This window comes from Megalobrama amblycephala, linkage group LG5 (assembly GCF_018812025.1).
Source record: "Megalobrama amblycephala isolate DHTTF-2021 linkage group LG5, ASM1881202v1, whole genome shotgun sequence".
Taxonomy (NCBI): Eukaryota; Metazoa; Chordata; class Actinopteri; order Cypriniformes; family Xenocyprididae; genus Megalobrama; species Megalobrama amblycephala.
This window is the reverse complement of record NC_063048.1, coordinates 8386492-8403221: the sequence shown is the minus strand read 5'-3', so window position 1 is coordinate 8403221 and position 16730 is coordinate 8386492. Positions and strand designations below refer to the sequence as shown.

Genomic DNA, 16730 nt, shown 5'->3' with positions numbered 1-16730 from the left:
CTATAAATGCTCTTTTACACGCTGTATTGTTTCTTCTATTACACAAATCATATAACAATCAGTATATATAATTCTGTCCAATACTTGATGCATTGCAGACTTAATACAATATTTATACAATTAAAATAACATATTTATTATAATTACTATTTATATCCCAAAAGACAAAAAAACTTCAAAAGTTAACCTTGGTTTTAAAAAGGATGAACATTGTCATATTCTTTTAAGCAATTAAGCAACATCATTAACTATTTAAAAATCACCTTATCAACAAGCCATAAATAAAATGCATGTGCACTCACAGCCAAGACTAAGACAAAAGCACTTTTCAAATGAATTATTAACTAAAATGCTACTTTCCATACAAAGACAAAATCTAAACAAAGTCCTGCAGATTCACAATGGATACATTATATATAAAACATATCATAACTGAACTAAATATAAAATAACTGAAGAAAACATCTATTTGCTAAACAAATTAAGCAAACTAATACAATTCATATTCCTATGGTTTCTCTATCCAATATTTTTAAATATTACAAATGCAATAAAAATAGGTATTGATAATTGTTATCCACAAGTACAAAAGTGAAAGTAACAGTATCATACTCATTCTGGAAAAAGTGGAATCAGTGTATCCCTACTTTTAAAAGAATATATTTATTAAAATTGTCTACAAATCATTATTTACACAATAGTTCACACAAATACACACTTTTAAAGATGAGGAAACCACACATATTATAAAAATAAATAAAACTGAAAAGGGCCTAAGGATAACTAATTATGGACTTAGAAAATGTTAATTTAAAGGGTTAGTTCACCCGAAAATTCTGTCATTAATTATTCACCCTCATGTTGTTCCACACCCGTAAGACTTTCGTTCATCTTCAGAACACAAATTAAGATATTTTTGATGAAATCTGATGGCTCAGTGAGGCCTCCATTGACAAGATGCCTAGAATGCTACTAAAGACATATTTAAAACAATTCATGTGATTACAGTGGTTCAACTTTAATGTTATGAAGCAACGAGAATACTTTTGGTGTACAAAAAAAACAAAATAACTTTTTTCAACGCTTTATGAATCTTTTGTTTCAAATCAGTGGTTCAGAGCACGTATCAAACAATTTCAAACTGCCAAAGTCACATGATTTCAGTAAAGAGGCTTCTTTGTGTCATAAGTGTTTCAAAATTTCTAATGGTTCACATGATACTGGCAGTGCTCGAAGTCCGAACCACTGATTCGAAATAAAAGATTCGTAAAGCTTCGAAGCTTTAGTGTTTAGTTCAGTGACGAGTGCTACATATTGTTGAATAAAGTTGTTTTTTGCACACAAAAAGTGTTCTCATTGCTTCATAACATTAAGGTTGAACCATTGTGTTCACATGAATCGTTTTAAATATGTTTTTAGAGCACCTTGTTTTTAGAGTTTTAAAGTCTAAGTTAACACGCTCTCAATGCAGGCCTCAAAAGCCATTGGCTTTTACCCAAAAAAAAAAAAATCTTAATTTGTGTTCTGAAGATAAGCGAAGGTCTTACGGGTGTGGAACGACATGAGGGCGAGTAATTAATGACTGAATTTTCATTTTTGGGTGAACTAATCCTTTAAATGTTTAATAGTATTCCACATGTTCCAGATATGTTATAATCACAATTTCTTAAAGGGTTTTTTTCTTCTTTCAATCTAATAGTAAGAGGTAGTGATTTTCTGTTTTAAACCCTAATTACAAGTAAACATTGTAAATGGACTGAAATGTAAAAACCATATTATATTTAAGATACAGTTTAGTTGTATCGTCTAATTGTCTACATGGATCATTGATGCTTGGATCCTGATGACTGCCACTTTTTAATGTGCTTTTCACAAACATAAAGAACAAAAATGTCAGTGTCCAAAAACCTTCAAAGGGCAATATATAATTGTTGTTATATAAAAAGAAATTAACAAATTACAAACAATACAACAAATACTATAGAGATACAAATGAAATAAACTTGTTTTTCAGTTACAGTAGGTTTATTTACCATGTACACATTTATTTAACATAATTTGTTATTTTATTAACATTAATGACAAATATAGGCTACGGTCCCTTTAAGACTGAATCCATGGATACGGACACATATCCTGTTTTCACCCAAATGTTTACGTCCACTTAAACCATAACCAACTGTACTTGCATGAGATACAGTTTTACAGCAGCAAAAGGAACACTGTTGTGTTTACTTGCTACTCACAAAATCCTGTCAGTGCCACTGTAACAATGAACAAAACATGATAAAATCTTGGAGCTCGGCAACTGAAAGCGGCTCATATGCACACAGTCATTAATCTTGAAATATTATGATTCGAGTTGCACCATCGGATTGGTTCATCTGTGGACTTTTGCTGACAAAGGGAAGTGGCGTTTAAGATATTTTAAGACTTTGAGGACCTATGGGTACTCCATTTTAATTGTAAAGACAGCAGAATAACAGAAGTGTCCAGACCAGAAGCAATGCGATAAGATTCCAGCTTCAAGCTATTTTCTATTCACGGCACGACCAGAGATGCAAGAAAATCAATCGTAAATCATTGGGGCATGTGGGCAGGAGCGCACAATCATGAGGGCGTGTGGGCAGGTGCTGCCTCTCTCTGCAAGCACTCTGTTGAGTTGCACTCGCAATGAAGTTATTTCACCATTATTCAAAATACATACTCAGGGACTGATACAATTTGTGTCATGGAACACACTTGTTTGTTCACATGAGGAAAATTATCCATTGTCCCTTTCATTTTGGCTGTTAAAGTCATGCAAAATGATATTCAAACTCAATTTAAAGTACTGTGCAAACAGGGCTGTCACAGTGAAGGAATTTCTCTTGCGGTGATTTTGAGTGGCTCAGTTTCGCCATATTGCCTTTTTCTTTTGCAATTTTTGCTTTATAAAGAAGTGTTACTATGAAGTCAGCAAGCACAAAGAAGAGTTATAACAGGCTTTACTAATAATTAAGGGTGTGACGAGACAGTTAGCTCACGTGAGATTGAGTACACGAGAATGAGATGAGATTTTTACACAGTATTTTTAAGAAATCCTCAATGACAAAATAGAGAAAACTAGAAAAATATTCAGGTGCATTTGAAATGTTTAAACTAATCATCTTGTAACGAATGTCATTTCAGTTCTACTACTACTTCTCAGTTCTTCTTTCTGAGTATGAATTATCATATGCAGTACAAGACAACAATACGCAAGCACTGTAAAAGGTTTTGCCACAAACTCAACTGACTGACTTCTCTCCTGTATGATTTCAGTCTCTTCAGATCTTACTGTACATGATTTATGAGCTTCTACAACTTTTGACCTCCTAACTGAACTCCTTTCCACAAATTGATCATAGAAATAAAAATGGATAATGTTCTCCTATTATGTGCAAACACTCCCATTTTACTTTCGATTTCGCGACCACACGTACTCAATGAATAGGGAGCAGCGGTGCTAAGCGCGCATTCTACAAGACGAGACATTTATCAGACGCTTGTTATTATTAAATTATTTAACTTTAAATACAGATGCATGAAGGGTAAAACAAGAAGGGCAAGTCAGGAACATCAAGTTCTGTCTGTATTTCACACAGTGCGATGTGTGAGGGCTCACAATCTTCAGAAACCATCGCAGAATATGACAGAGCTCATGTTTTAAAGTAAACACACACTGGAATGAATAATTCACTGAAAAAGTAACTTAAGTCATTACATGAGCACTGTTTTTTACATTAGCACTGCCATTAGCTTCCTCACATGGCATCAATACAAAATGCATGGTTTTGGTGAGCACTTTGTAACCTGTTTTCACATTAGTTTTTCTAACATAAGACATAATTCAGCTGCAAATGACACCACAGATCAGCTCGCTGCACACATGCAAATTCGTACAGATGGACTGCAAAGAATGATACTCATTGATGCACTAAACCAGTGGTTCTCAAATCTGTCCTGTAGGACCCCCAGCCCTGCACATTTTGTATGTTTCCCTCATATATCACACCTGATTCAACTCATGTGCTCATTAGTAGACACAGCAAGACCTGAAATGGGTCAGAAATAGGGAGATGTACAAAATGTGCAGGGCTGGGGGTCCTCCAGGACAGGTTTGAACCACTGCACTAAACCATGATAACAGACAGTGGTAGGTCATTTTCAAATGATTAACATTATAAAAATTGTAAAATCTTAAGAAGTTTCAAAAGACAAAACAGTGAAACTTCTAATATAAACTTCCAACAACTCCAAACTGTTTTTTTATATCTCATCTGACAGCAGTTACTGAATCAGGACAAAGCATTTTTCAGACACAATTTATTTAAAATGCATCTGACAGAAGAGTCGACTGCATTCACGCACGTCTTTCTAAATAAAAAAGTCTAATAATAAAAGTCTAAAAGTTGTTGGCTCTTTAGCTACACATTCTGCAACCCCCTCAAAATGGTCTTAGAAACACTGCTTTATTGTGCTTTGGCCAAAAACACAGCTTTTAATAAGGGGACAGTTTAAAATTGTACGCTTATTTGATTGATTTTACTAAAAAAAAAAAAAAAAAAAATTAATCCACATCTTCCACGAGATTCTCCTTCAAACTGTGTGCTAATTCAAGACACCTTCATGTTACATTTTATCAAACTCACTTTGCTCTTAAAAAAAAAAAAAAAAAAAAGACACTGACAGAGGTTCTCAGTGCAACACAGACCTGACATACCAATAATGAAATTTATGTTTTGTCTATTTTCATGATCTAACGAGTCTCTACAACCTTAGGCTAATACTTATTACATATACAGACAGACACACACACACACACACACACACACACACACACTGATGTCCAGTAGAATTTAGTTAAAAAAAATAAAAAAAATTCATCTGGGATCTGAGAATAACTGCATACTCTGAATCTGTAGTTCTCTGGAAGCTTTCATGTTTGAAGATGAGTAATTCAAACTACTAAAGAATTGTCCTGTTGAAAGAAGTCAGTTGTATGCCAACTGTTTAATATGCTCAGCTTAAGGATGTTAATTTGATTTTTATTCTCTAACCGTCAACCGAAGCTTGTTAACGATCATTAACCAATCAACGACAAGATTATGTTAAATTAGAATTAAATTATTAAAATAACAAAATCCAGTTTTCCAGGGGTTTAGTTTTACATGCGCATCACGCACCTGCAGTGCTTCAGTGAACAGAGAAAAACAAAATAAAAGGAATAAAAATATAAAATATATTTTATTTAAATAATTAACAGATTAGCAAAACTAAAGAAAAAAATGGACTATATGCTGAGTTTCAGTTCATTTTTGTGACGCCCTCCAAAAACAAGTTCACAGAAAGGAAATGGACAGAATTACATCTTGTTTGTTGTCTTTGTTTTACAAAAGCACAATGTTCTGTTTTTATTGTGAGTGTACACAAAAGTAAACCCTTTACAGCAGGGTTCCTGGAAGACCACTGCCCTGCAGAGTTAAGCTCAAACCCTGATCAAACTCACCTACCTGTGGTTTTCTATTTATCCTGAAGACCTTGATTAAGCTTGCTCAGGTGTGTTTGATCAGGGTTGGAGCTAAACTCTGCATGACAGTGGCCCCCCAGGACCGAGTTTGGACACCCCTGTCTTACTCTTATCTGTATGACCATTGAAGTTCTAGCATTGCTAACTTGACATCACATTCTGTTCATTATCAAAATAAAATACAGTCAACTATACATATAACAAGTTATACTACAATCTGTGCCGTTCAGCGTGTCCACCGCCCCACCGTGGCGTTACGCCAAACACATTTTTGTGCATATGAAGGATGATGTTTTATGTGGATATTGTACAAAGCATAGTTTACATAATAAATAATAGTTAGCATCCAAGTACATTGCATGCCGAATGAGCGAGGTTGTCGAGCCTAAAGCCTAAAGCCGGTTTCAGTTTCACTTTAAATTAATTTGTTTTGGCTTGACGTTTGTATAGATACTTTTATTTTTGATTCTTGATCTGCTCTGAATATCGTTAAATTGATAGGATTTATTATGGAGGGGAATTAAAACAGCCTATAGCTATGTTTATTATGTTTGTAAACATTTCTCTTCTATTTTAGATTAATATAATAATAAAATGCGATTTGACCGCAAATTTATTGTTTTTTTTCTTTTCTCTCAAAAACCCAATTTTATACGTACTGCATATTTTTTAACCGTGCAGCAACCTTTTTCAAAAAATCTTGACAAATTATTTTCTAAACCGTTAACCGATAGTATGAATGTGTCAAAATTCTTACTGTCGGTTAACCAGTTAATTATGAGCATCCCTAATTCAACTTGAACAGTGACATAGTTAATTAATGAACTTTTGGGGCTTTGTACATTTTCTTTAAGCAATGTTATAACCCAGAGTAAATATTCTGCCTCTGGAAAGGTATATCATTTTTGTGTCATTATAATGCCAACATTTACTGTTCCATTCATGTCCATTAATTTTATTTTCATAGCTTCTTTTTGGAAATTAACACATGATGCTTTTATTGGTTTGTGCACTGTATAAGTCATAAATAAAGATGTGTTTGGGATAAATCCAAGATCAAAAATGTGAAGAGAGTAATTAATTGAGGGACTCCATACAAACTTGGCCTTCATGTCATGTTACCTTGTTATTAAACTTACCTTTATAGCTTTTATTGCAGATTTTGTAATCTGGGTCATCTTTGCTTTGGAGATAGGTGGTTTGTATTCATTCAGTGAGTACAGCTGAAAAACAACAACAACAAAAATTTGTGATTTAACATTCTTTAATGCAAATTATTCATTTATTGTAATGTGATCTGCTGGATGCCTTTCATGTATATTTGTAGTCAGTAATTCACTTGTTTTTTTTTTGTTTTTTTTTAAAAGGCACACTATGTAGTTTTTCTAATCACATACTCAGATACAAATATATAGTATAATGCAATGTGAGTCGCTTTGGATAAAAGTGTCTGCCAAATGCATAAATGTAAATGTAAATGTAATGAGAGACGAGCGCGACACACGGCTCGAGAGCAGCAGAGCTTTTATTATGCCACAGTCGCCGCTTCCGCTTCTTCCCGTCAATGAGTATGTGGGGTAAACAGCGCTGTTTATCATATTAGATACATTTGTGTGTGTTGAAAATGATGTTATAACATTATTCTGTGCGTTTGCTCAGTGGCTGCTATGAGACACTTGTTGCACACTGCAGTAAGATCGATTTTAGTCAGGGTAAAACATGGTAATCGTGGTAAATCAAGAAAAATTTATTTAAACAATAAGACTTATTGTGTTGAGCTATATAACAATTATTTTTCTGTCTATAAATGTATCCAAACAGTTGTTCCCTTGTCTGATAAAACATATATATTAAAGCGTCTTTGGTATTTTCATGGTTTCTACAAAATAAAGCCGGAAATCGAGGGTAACACAGATTTGATGTCATTGATAGGTGACGCATGGACACGGTCTGTGTCCTATGAAAAAATGTCATTTTTCTTGATTTAAACATTCTTGGAAACATCTAGGATAATGTAAGTACACAAGTCCAAATAAATATATCCCTGTTCTAGTGGTTTTTGGATATTTTAATCCAAAAATCTTACATATTGTGCCTTTAATAAAAACAAAAACAGACAAGAACAAAAGAAATGCACATTTTGGTTTGTTGTTGTAGTTACTACAATATGCATTATGGTAATGCTGCAGTCTTGTACAATAAAAACACATTGTCCTCTTTTAGATAGTCTTTTTTATTTGCAACTCTTTTTACTTTTTCTCCAAATGTATGAGGTATACACTGCTAAACCATAAAAATATACAGCACACTGGGTCATTAAAATCCCCCATTTCAAATGCAGATAAACCAGCCCACGAGAATGAAAATTCACACAGAAAACATGAACTATTTAATAATGATATAATCTCACTGAACTAGTTCAGAGAAAAGTGAAGTATTTTTAGCCGGTTTGTTGCCTAGCGCGGCTAATCGTGTAATGCTAACTGTTAGCAATTCAGTTTTATAAACAAAGGCAGTATCTCAAACCCTATTGAGACGATCTACAACATCTTTGGGCATCACAAGCCTTTTCCGGGGTTACAGCATTTCTGTACCGATTAGAAACGCGCCGGTTATGCCGAAAAACGCTGTTAGCGCGGAGCGGGCCTGTGGTGCCCTGAGCGTTGTCTAGGTGAGCTGCTCTCCAGCACTTATATGAAGCGGAAACAGCGTTTATATTACCAGGACTTCCTAAAAATTATTCAATATGTTTACACATAAAAGACTGCAGATAAGTGAATGCATACATATACTTTTAGCTGCCGCACTTTTTTTGTGTTTTATGTCAACATGCTTTCTACTAAGGTGACGGAAAAAAACACCAAGCGCTGCACTAATGTGAAGTTACTGTATTTGCTCTTTCAGTTTTCAAAATGCACGCTAGAATCTAACATACCTATCGGACTTATAAAGATTAAATATCGGAATTATGTAAGAAATATATGGCCTGCACCATGAAACCGGCTTGATGACAACAGAGGCCTACACTCGAGTTTATCGTGTCTACATTCATACAAATGAGTATCATACAAACCTCGCCGTTAAACGCCTTGACGGCCTCCATTTTTGAGATTTGAAACTGTTCTTTCAAACAGATCAAAAATGTTCAGCCTCTTCGTCCTTACAGCCGGCCTGACGCATGCATGTCCTGAAGTTAGCGGTGGTCGAGATGGAGGAGGGCGCTAATATGGCTGACAACGCGAAGACAAACACAGACCGAATCATCTCTGAGTCGACTCCTCCAGAGAGATTCGAGATTCGGTGGGTTGGGGAAATGAACAATGCCCTGTGAATGAGCTCAGAGGTGCCCAAACCTTTTTACTATGAAGGACCAAAAATCAAACTTGATTGAGAGAGTTTAATATTATTATATTCAATCCAACTATATTTCATTAAAGTCACCACACTGTAAAAAAAAAAATATTTTCATGATTTATTACAACTTTTATTATTTTGTCAAATCAACTTAGATAATGTGGTTCAGATAACATAATATTTTGAGTTTCTGTTTATCTCCTTCATTGTATTAACTCAAATTTTGAATTTCAGTGAACTCAAAATTTCAAGGCAACCAACTTACTGTTTTAAGTTAAGCCAACAATATTTTCTTACAGTGCATGAAATCAAAATGGACAATTGTTATATTTATGGAATATTGCAGTATTTATTATAAATCATTTATCCCTGTACATCATTATTTTTTATAAAATTCATATTCTTTAATCAAAATAAATTTCCTTCCCCCTTGAAACAAAATCTCTTCTCTTGCCTGATGACACGTTCACTGGCTTGAGGGCGGGACTCTATCCTCCAGCAACCTGTCGCTTACATGAGATCACAACAATAGCAAACGACATTGATCCAACCAATTCACGATGGACAAAACCAAGTCCCACCTCGAGAAGCTGTTTCCTTCGGATATACGTCACAAAAAATGTACATTTTAAATCAAATTCATACTAAATTTCAATGGAAAATAAATAAAAAATATTTTAAATTAAATTTAATTAAATTAAAAAAATATATATATATTCTTCAGTGTCTAGATTGGGCATCCTGATCTAGCTAATGATTCCAAAGGACATGTTAATCATGTTTTTTAATTATGTTTATTATGTTTATTTTTTTACATGTTGTTTCATGGAGTCTCTGCAGCACACCGAACCAAAGCGACACTGACAAATGTGTAACATCATGGCCAACACATTATAAAATGTGGAAATAATTTTTATTTTCAATTAAATTTTTATACAGTGCTTGAATTGGGCCGGTGCATACTTCTCTATTTTTTACCTTTAGCGTACTGCCAGTTTTCCTTGCGTACCTGTGTTGTGCCGAATTTCGCCCCCCCGTCAGATTATTACCCCTAGCATTGGTAGGTTTAGGAGTAGGTGTGGGGGAGGGTTAGGATTAGGGGTGGCGACTTCAACGAGGGGGGTAATAATATTTGACAGGGGTCAAAATTCGCCAAAACACCAGCACTTCCGACCACCCTCCCTTCCTCAGGAACGCGTTTTAAACACTTTTATTTTTACACTTCAAGCACTGTTTTTATAGCATCACTGTGGTGCTCCTCCACTCTGGGGCCCTGAACTTCAGCCCATGCATTCATGCTGTTCCCCCCTCTTCAGCAGCATATACCAAAACTTTTATATAGTATTGGGGCACCTGACCATTACATCAACTGGGATTTTAATGATCACATTCTAAATACATAGATATTAATATAAAGTTGGTCCCCCCTTTGCAGCTAAAACAGCTTCCACTCTTCTGGGATGGCCCTCCACAAGATTTTGGAGTGTTTCTGTGGGAATTTTTGCCCATTCATCCAGCAGAACATTTGTGAGGTCAGGCACTGATGTTGGATGAGAAGGTCTGGCTCGCAATCTCTGTTCCAGTTCATCCTAAAGGTGTTCGATGGGGTTGAGGTCAGAGCTCTGTGCGGCAGGCCCGGCTCCAGCTTTGAGGTGTGGGCCGGAGTTTTTTTTAACATTATTTTATTTTTTCCTCATAACAGATTTTGTAAATTTATTTTATAACAAAAGGAGCAGGTCTTAAAAGAGACTCTATATAAACACAGGGCTCAACGCTAGGGAGTTTACTGGTTACTTGCACTGACAAACTTTTCACTGGCCCCACTAAACAAATACATACATACAAGCAAGCAATTGCACAAATAAATACAATAGAACAAAGATAAAATAAACAGATTTCAGGTAAGTCTTAAACAGTATTCAGGTACGAAATACTATAATGTATAAATTAAATTATCCTTATTAAAGCTAAATATGTTATTCAGTCAAGTTCAGTCGAGTTTTTCTTCTTTTCTTTTTTTCTTTAATTAATGACACAAGACAGCCGCAAGTATATGTGGCCTGTGCAGGCAAAACCAGTCACAATGAGCAATTTTTTAAAAATGAGTTATTGTTATTCTCTATTAGAGTTATCGCTCACATTAATCTATTAAAACACTTCAAAATGATATATGATTTGTTGGAATCCGACAAAAAATGACTGAACTACACCTGTCTGAAGTCGATAGAGGTAGCAAAGTCAATTTTGAGAAAAATCGAGCTCTGAAGTTTGCAAAACAAAATCAGCAAAATCCATATCCCATATCTATAGGAAAAATATATATATATTCAACTTTTTTTCCATGATTCCACAATTATTTGATTAACAATAATGAAACAGACAGCCTATATATTAACACCTACTGTATCACACGGATCTAATATAATGTTACACATCAGATGTTTTACCTCAACAGTTAACCAAACGTTCACTTAAGACATAACAGATAATGTTTGTGTGAATACTCGCCAAGAAATATTGTAATTCTGTGTATACGTGTATATCGGGATTGCGCGCTGTCTGAGGCGTATTTGTGCGCGCGCTTCAGTTCTGTCAGTCAGCGCGAGTAAGATTGATTTGTTTTACATCAGCATGAGTTTGAAATTCACATTTCATTGGTTCAAACTCATGCCATCAGGAATTTGCTATGAATATTCACAAAGTTGGAATGCTGCACTTTACAACGCTACCAAACTTGTGCTGAGGGAAGCGTCAGTAGTTGAGAAGCGAGCAGAGAAAAACATAATTTTTCATGGTCAAAGGAAAGGTAGGCTACTCCTCTCAGAAAACGTACAAATAGAGAAACGTTTAGATGTTTAATTGCCATTTGAAGCATTGGGATTGCTAGACGAGGGCTTAATGAACTCATTTTGTGAAATGTCAATTTTGTTTTTTTCTCTTGTTTTGCCTGCAGCTCGAACTTAGCCCATGCGCATTACAACTCATTTTGCCAGCACGGGTCACATATTATGCTACTGTCACTTTAAGACCAAATGCACGGATCTGACAAATATCAGATATTCACTTTATGAACTGTTCACGTTCTTTAAGACTTATTTTAACAAAGACTGTGCTTATGAGGATATTTGCCAAAACTGGCATTTTGACTAAATTTTTTGTGTACCGTTTAATACAATAAGACACAAAAAAGAACTCAGTTTAGTAATGGCATGTTGACACATCTTTCTGTGTGCACTTTGTGTGAATGCTTGTGTATCTAATGCACATGTGAATAGTTTAAAGGTCCCATTCTTCGTGATCCCATGTTTCAAACTTTAGTTATTGTGTAATGTTGTTGATAGAGTATAAATAAAATCTGTAAAATTTTAAAGCTCAAAGTTCAATGCCAAGCGAGATATTTTATTTAACAGAAATCGCCTACATCGAATGGCCAGTTTGGACTACATCCCTCTACTTCCTTCTTTAATGACGTCACTAAAACAGTTTTTTGACTAACCTCCGCCCACAGGAATACACAAAAAAAGGGGGCGTGGTCTTGTTGCGCTCCCACGGAGAAGAGCAAGAGTTGCGTTTGTAGAGTGTGTTTGTCGCCATGTCGTCGAAACGCTGTTATTTTCATCCCGCAGTCCAATCACCTTTGTTTGGCCTTCCCAGGGACGCTGTACTTAGAGATCAATGGTTACAATTTATGTTTAACTCGGTTCCCGAAAATTATAATCCACATGTAAAACTATGTGCAGCACACACATTCTGCTGAGGACAGCTTCCTCAATCTCAATCAGTTTAATGCTGGATTCGCACAAAGATTATTCTTGAAAGATGGAGCAGAAGCTGCTGTCGAATCACAACACAGGAACCGCTGGCACAATCAGAACTCGTTACGTATTTCTTAAGGAGGGACTTCATAGAACAAGGAAGTCATCAGCCCGTTTTTATGACAGTGGAAACAGCGGTATACAGATAAGTAAATTATGTGAAAAATACTGTGTTTTTTTACACGCGAAACGTGAACACATGTTATATTGCACACTATAAACACAATCAAAGCTTCAAAAAACCACGAAAAACGGGACCTTTAAATCTTTGAATGAAGAAGACTGTGGTCACGTTTTAATACTGCTTTCTAGTTTCTAAATAACAAGTGGAATTTTGATACCAAGTGGCCAAAATCCATGATATCCCTCAAAATCTGGAGCTGAATTGAACATAGCACCAATTTCACAATAGGTCGTTATTTGCCATGGGTCAGGGTGGCCCAAGCTCCTGATTGGGTGGGCCAGTGAAGTTCTTCCACACCAAACTCATCCAACCATGTCTTTATATACCTTGCTTTGTGCACTGGGTCACACTCAAGCTGGAATAAAAAAGGGCCTTGCCCAAACTGTTCCCACAAATTTGGAAGCATAACATTGTCCAAAATGTCTTGGTTGCTTTACACCACTCCATCTGACGCTTGACATTGTACTTGAAAATGTAAGGCTTGCATGCAGCTGCTCGGCCATGGAAACCCATTCCATTAAAGGATTAGTTCACTTTCAAATTAAAATTTCCTGATAATTTACTCACCCCCATGTCATCCAAGATGTTCATGTCTTTCTTTCTTCAGTCGAAAAGAAATTAAGGTTTTTGATGAAAACATTCCAGGATTATTCTCCTTATAGTGGACTTCAATGGCCTCCAGACGATTGAAGGTCAAAATTACAGCTTCAGTGCAGCTTTAAAGCATTCTACGCGATCCGAAATAAGGTTCTTATCTAGGGAAACCATCAATCATTTTCTAAAAAAAATAATAAAATTTTATACGTTTTAACTATAAATGCTCATCTTGAACTAGCTCTCTTCTTCTCTATTAGCAGTGTAGACACTGCTAAGTGTATTACTGACCTCCTCAGGTCAAAGTTTGAACTAAATTGCCATATACAATATGCTAGTGTATATAACAAAAAGCTCTCACCACACAGTTTTTGTGCTGAAATTAATGCAACTGGATGCTTGCAACTCTTTAGCTAGAAAATCAGCAAAGCATTGGTGACTTCTGCACACCATGCACCTCAACACTTGGTGACTCCACTCTGTGACTTTACGTTGTCTTCTGCTTTGTGGTTAAGTTGCTGCTATTCCAAAATGTTTCCACTTTATTGCAAAGATGACATCCTATCACAGTGTACCACCCTTCAATTCATTGAGCTCTTCAGAATTACCCACACTGTAAAAAAAATCCCGTTGTTTCTACGGAAAAATACCGGCAGCTGTGGTTACCAGAACAATACTGTAAAAATGACATCAAACCGTAAACATACTTACGGAGTTACATGTGAATTTTACATTTTAAATATGTATATTTAACATTGGATTTCAGTACACTGTAAAAAAAATCCCAGTAAAATTTATGGTAAAATAACATATTTCATTAACTGATGTAATGTTATTTTACCAACCTAATGAAGTACTAATATCTGTTTTGTATCTTTATAATACACTGACAGTCACCAAACACAGTGGTGATGAGAGTCACATGATGAATCAAAGTTCATCACAAGCAGATTTTCCACAAGCTGAGAAGGACAACACTAACATATAGAAGGCATTCACACACACACACACTAAACACCATCATGGTAACATTTTAAAAATGCAATAAACATTAATTTAACAACATTAGATGTAACATAAAACCCTAATGTACATAACTGATTAGAAAAAAATGAGAAAAACTAAGAAGAAACAGAGTTATTTCAACAAAAATATATCAAATGTGAAGTGTCACGCAGGGAATTGTGGGAATGTCAATTTACGTTTTTTCACTGTAAATTTTACAATGAATTGTTATTTTTCACTTTCAAAAACTGTGAATTTAACGGTATTTTACCGTAAAATTACATTAAATGTACCGTTAGATCTATTACAGTTATTCACCGTATATAGTATGGAAACTTTCTGTAAACCAATTAACAGTTTTTCACCGCAGCATTTTTACAGTCTTTTACTGTTAAAATCACGGTAATTTTTTACAGTGCATTTTTTCCCCACAAATGTTTGTAAATGCAGACTGCATGGCTAGTGCTTGATTTTATACATCTGAGGCAGTGGCAACAGGTCTGAATGAAACACGTGAATTAAATAATTAAGAGGTATGTCCCAATAATCCACGTTGCTGTACTTTTGAAACTGTGGCTGTGTCCAAAAGCTTAAAAATTGTCTTCGGAGGACACGATCCAAGGTAGGAAGGCATCAAGATACATCCCCTGCAAGTTACGCCTACTACAACAAGTTATGCCTTCCGCAAATAAACAAGCATGGATGTCACTGACTAAAACAATCGTTTAAATTAAATTATTTTATGTTTTATGTATGAAAGGTTTGTAAGGCTAACTTATATTGTTTTCAAATCTTATGAAGTATGAAATCACAGCTATTAGTAAAACATAGAATAAATAAATTAGATAATAATCAAATTATTACAGAGTCATGGTCATTATAGCTGAAAACCTACCCCCGACCCTATACCTTACGCTAACCCTACTGCTTCCATAAAATAAAAATTGACTGTAGAGTTTCATAATTAAAATTCTTTCAAAACTGAGGAAAACAAACAGGACGACTTATATATCATATATGATCTGTATGACTTTTCACTAGGTGGCAATAGTTAAGCTTAAAAGTGAGGAAAGTGAAGTAGGAGAAGAGTGGTGCTAGTAAGGACATCAGCGACTCCAGAGGGAGAGGCTCTGGTGACATCCCAAATGGCTGTTTCACTGTAGGGCATACTATAGGGGGTGCAGTTTGTAGGGGCATGGTTTGTAGATACAGTTGACCATATGCATAAAATGTTCTTAAAGGGTTAGTTCACCAAACATGACATTTCTGTCATTAAATAAAATTCTGTCGTTCCACACCTGTAAGACCTTCGTTCATCTTTGGAACACAAATGAAGATATTTTTGATGAAATTCAAGAGCTTTCTAACTAGCCACTACTTTCTGGATTTGGCCAACCGGATCGTTCTGACACAGAACCTGGAAGAACTGAATGTAAATAGTGCACCGCCTGACTTCACACCACACAGAACACAACTGCTGGTTACTGGAGAAGCAGAACTGCATGTGTTGCTGTAGAGAGAGAAAGAAGCCTCTCGATCGCCCTCTGGAGGAGAAAGGAGGAATGACGAGGCTGAGCTGAGCCTTGCCGCACTTACAGCAGACAGAAGACAGAGAGAAAGAGAAATGAAGAAAATAAATGAAGCAATGGATTTAAAAGAATAAAGGAACAATCAAGCGAGTAAAGTCATGGTGAAGTGTGTTATCTGAGCAGTGAAGATAATGCAAAAGCTTACAGCACCTGGTATTCCCAGGCGGTCTCCCATCCAAGTACTAACCAGGCCCGACCCTGCTTAGCTTCCGAGATCGGACGAGATCGGGCGTGTTCAGGGTGGTATGGCCGTAAGCGAGTGTTGCAGCCAATAGCGAGCTATTTAAAGAAGACACACCGGCAGTACCCCGACACCACTCGGACCGCACTGAAATAAAACAATAATCGAACAATATTACCAGTGATTATTTTTGTTCATTTCAGCGTTGATTCAACATCAGTGATGTAGAATAAATCAGTGTAATCAAAGTGATTCAATGGCATTATCATTAATTTTTGGTTGAAATCTCAACATTGCTTCAACATTAACTGAGGGTGCTGAAGCATCACTTCATAATGTTAATTCAATGTAATTAGTGTTGACGCATCAACATTGACTCAAGTCATTTCTTGCTATCTGGGTAGTGTGATTATAAATTAAAGTCTGATTTAATTCGATACTCAGTCAACAATCTGAT

At 35.6% G+C, this 16730-nt stretch overlaps 1 protein-coding gene and 1 non-coding gene across 2 annotated transcripts in view; both read right to left on the bottom strand.

The window, feature by feature from the left end:
• Positions 1 to 8825, bottom strand: part of scaf8 (SR-related CTD-associated factor 8) — a 51162-nt gene extending 42337 nt beyond the window's left edge. Inside the window, exons 1-2 of the mRNA XM_048190577.1 lie at positions 8625 to 8825; positions 6691 to 6774 (exon numbers count right to left, since the gene is read on the bottom strand). Coding sequence (XP_048046534.1) covers positions 6691 to 6774; positions 8625 to 8654 — 114 coding nt within the window. The 5' untranslated portion in view covers positions 8655 to 8825. The remainder of the gene's footprint in view (positions 1 to 6690; positions 6775 to 8624) is intronic.
• Positions 8826 to 16230: 7405 nt separating this feature from the next.
• On the bottom strand, positions 16231 to 16349 carry LOC125269411. Its single transcript, XR_007185094.1, has one exon. It is a non-coding gene; the product is annotated as a 5S ribosomal RNA (ribosomal RNA).
• Between the last annotated feature and the right edge of the window lie 381 nt (positions 16350 to 16730).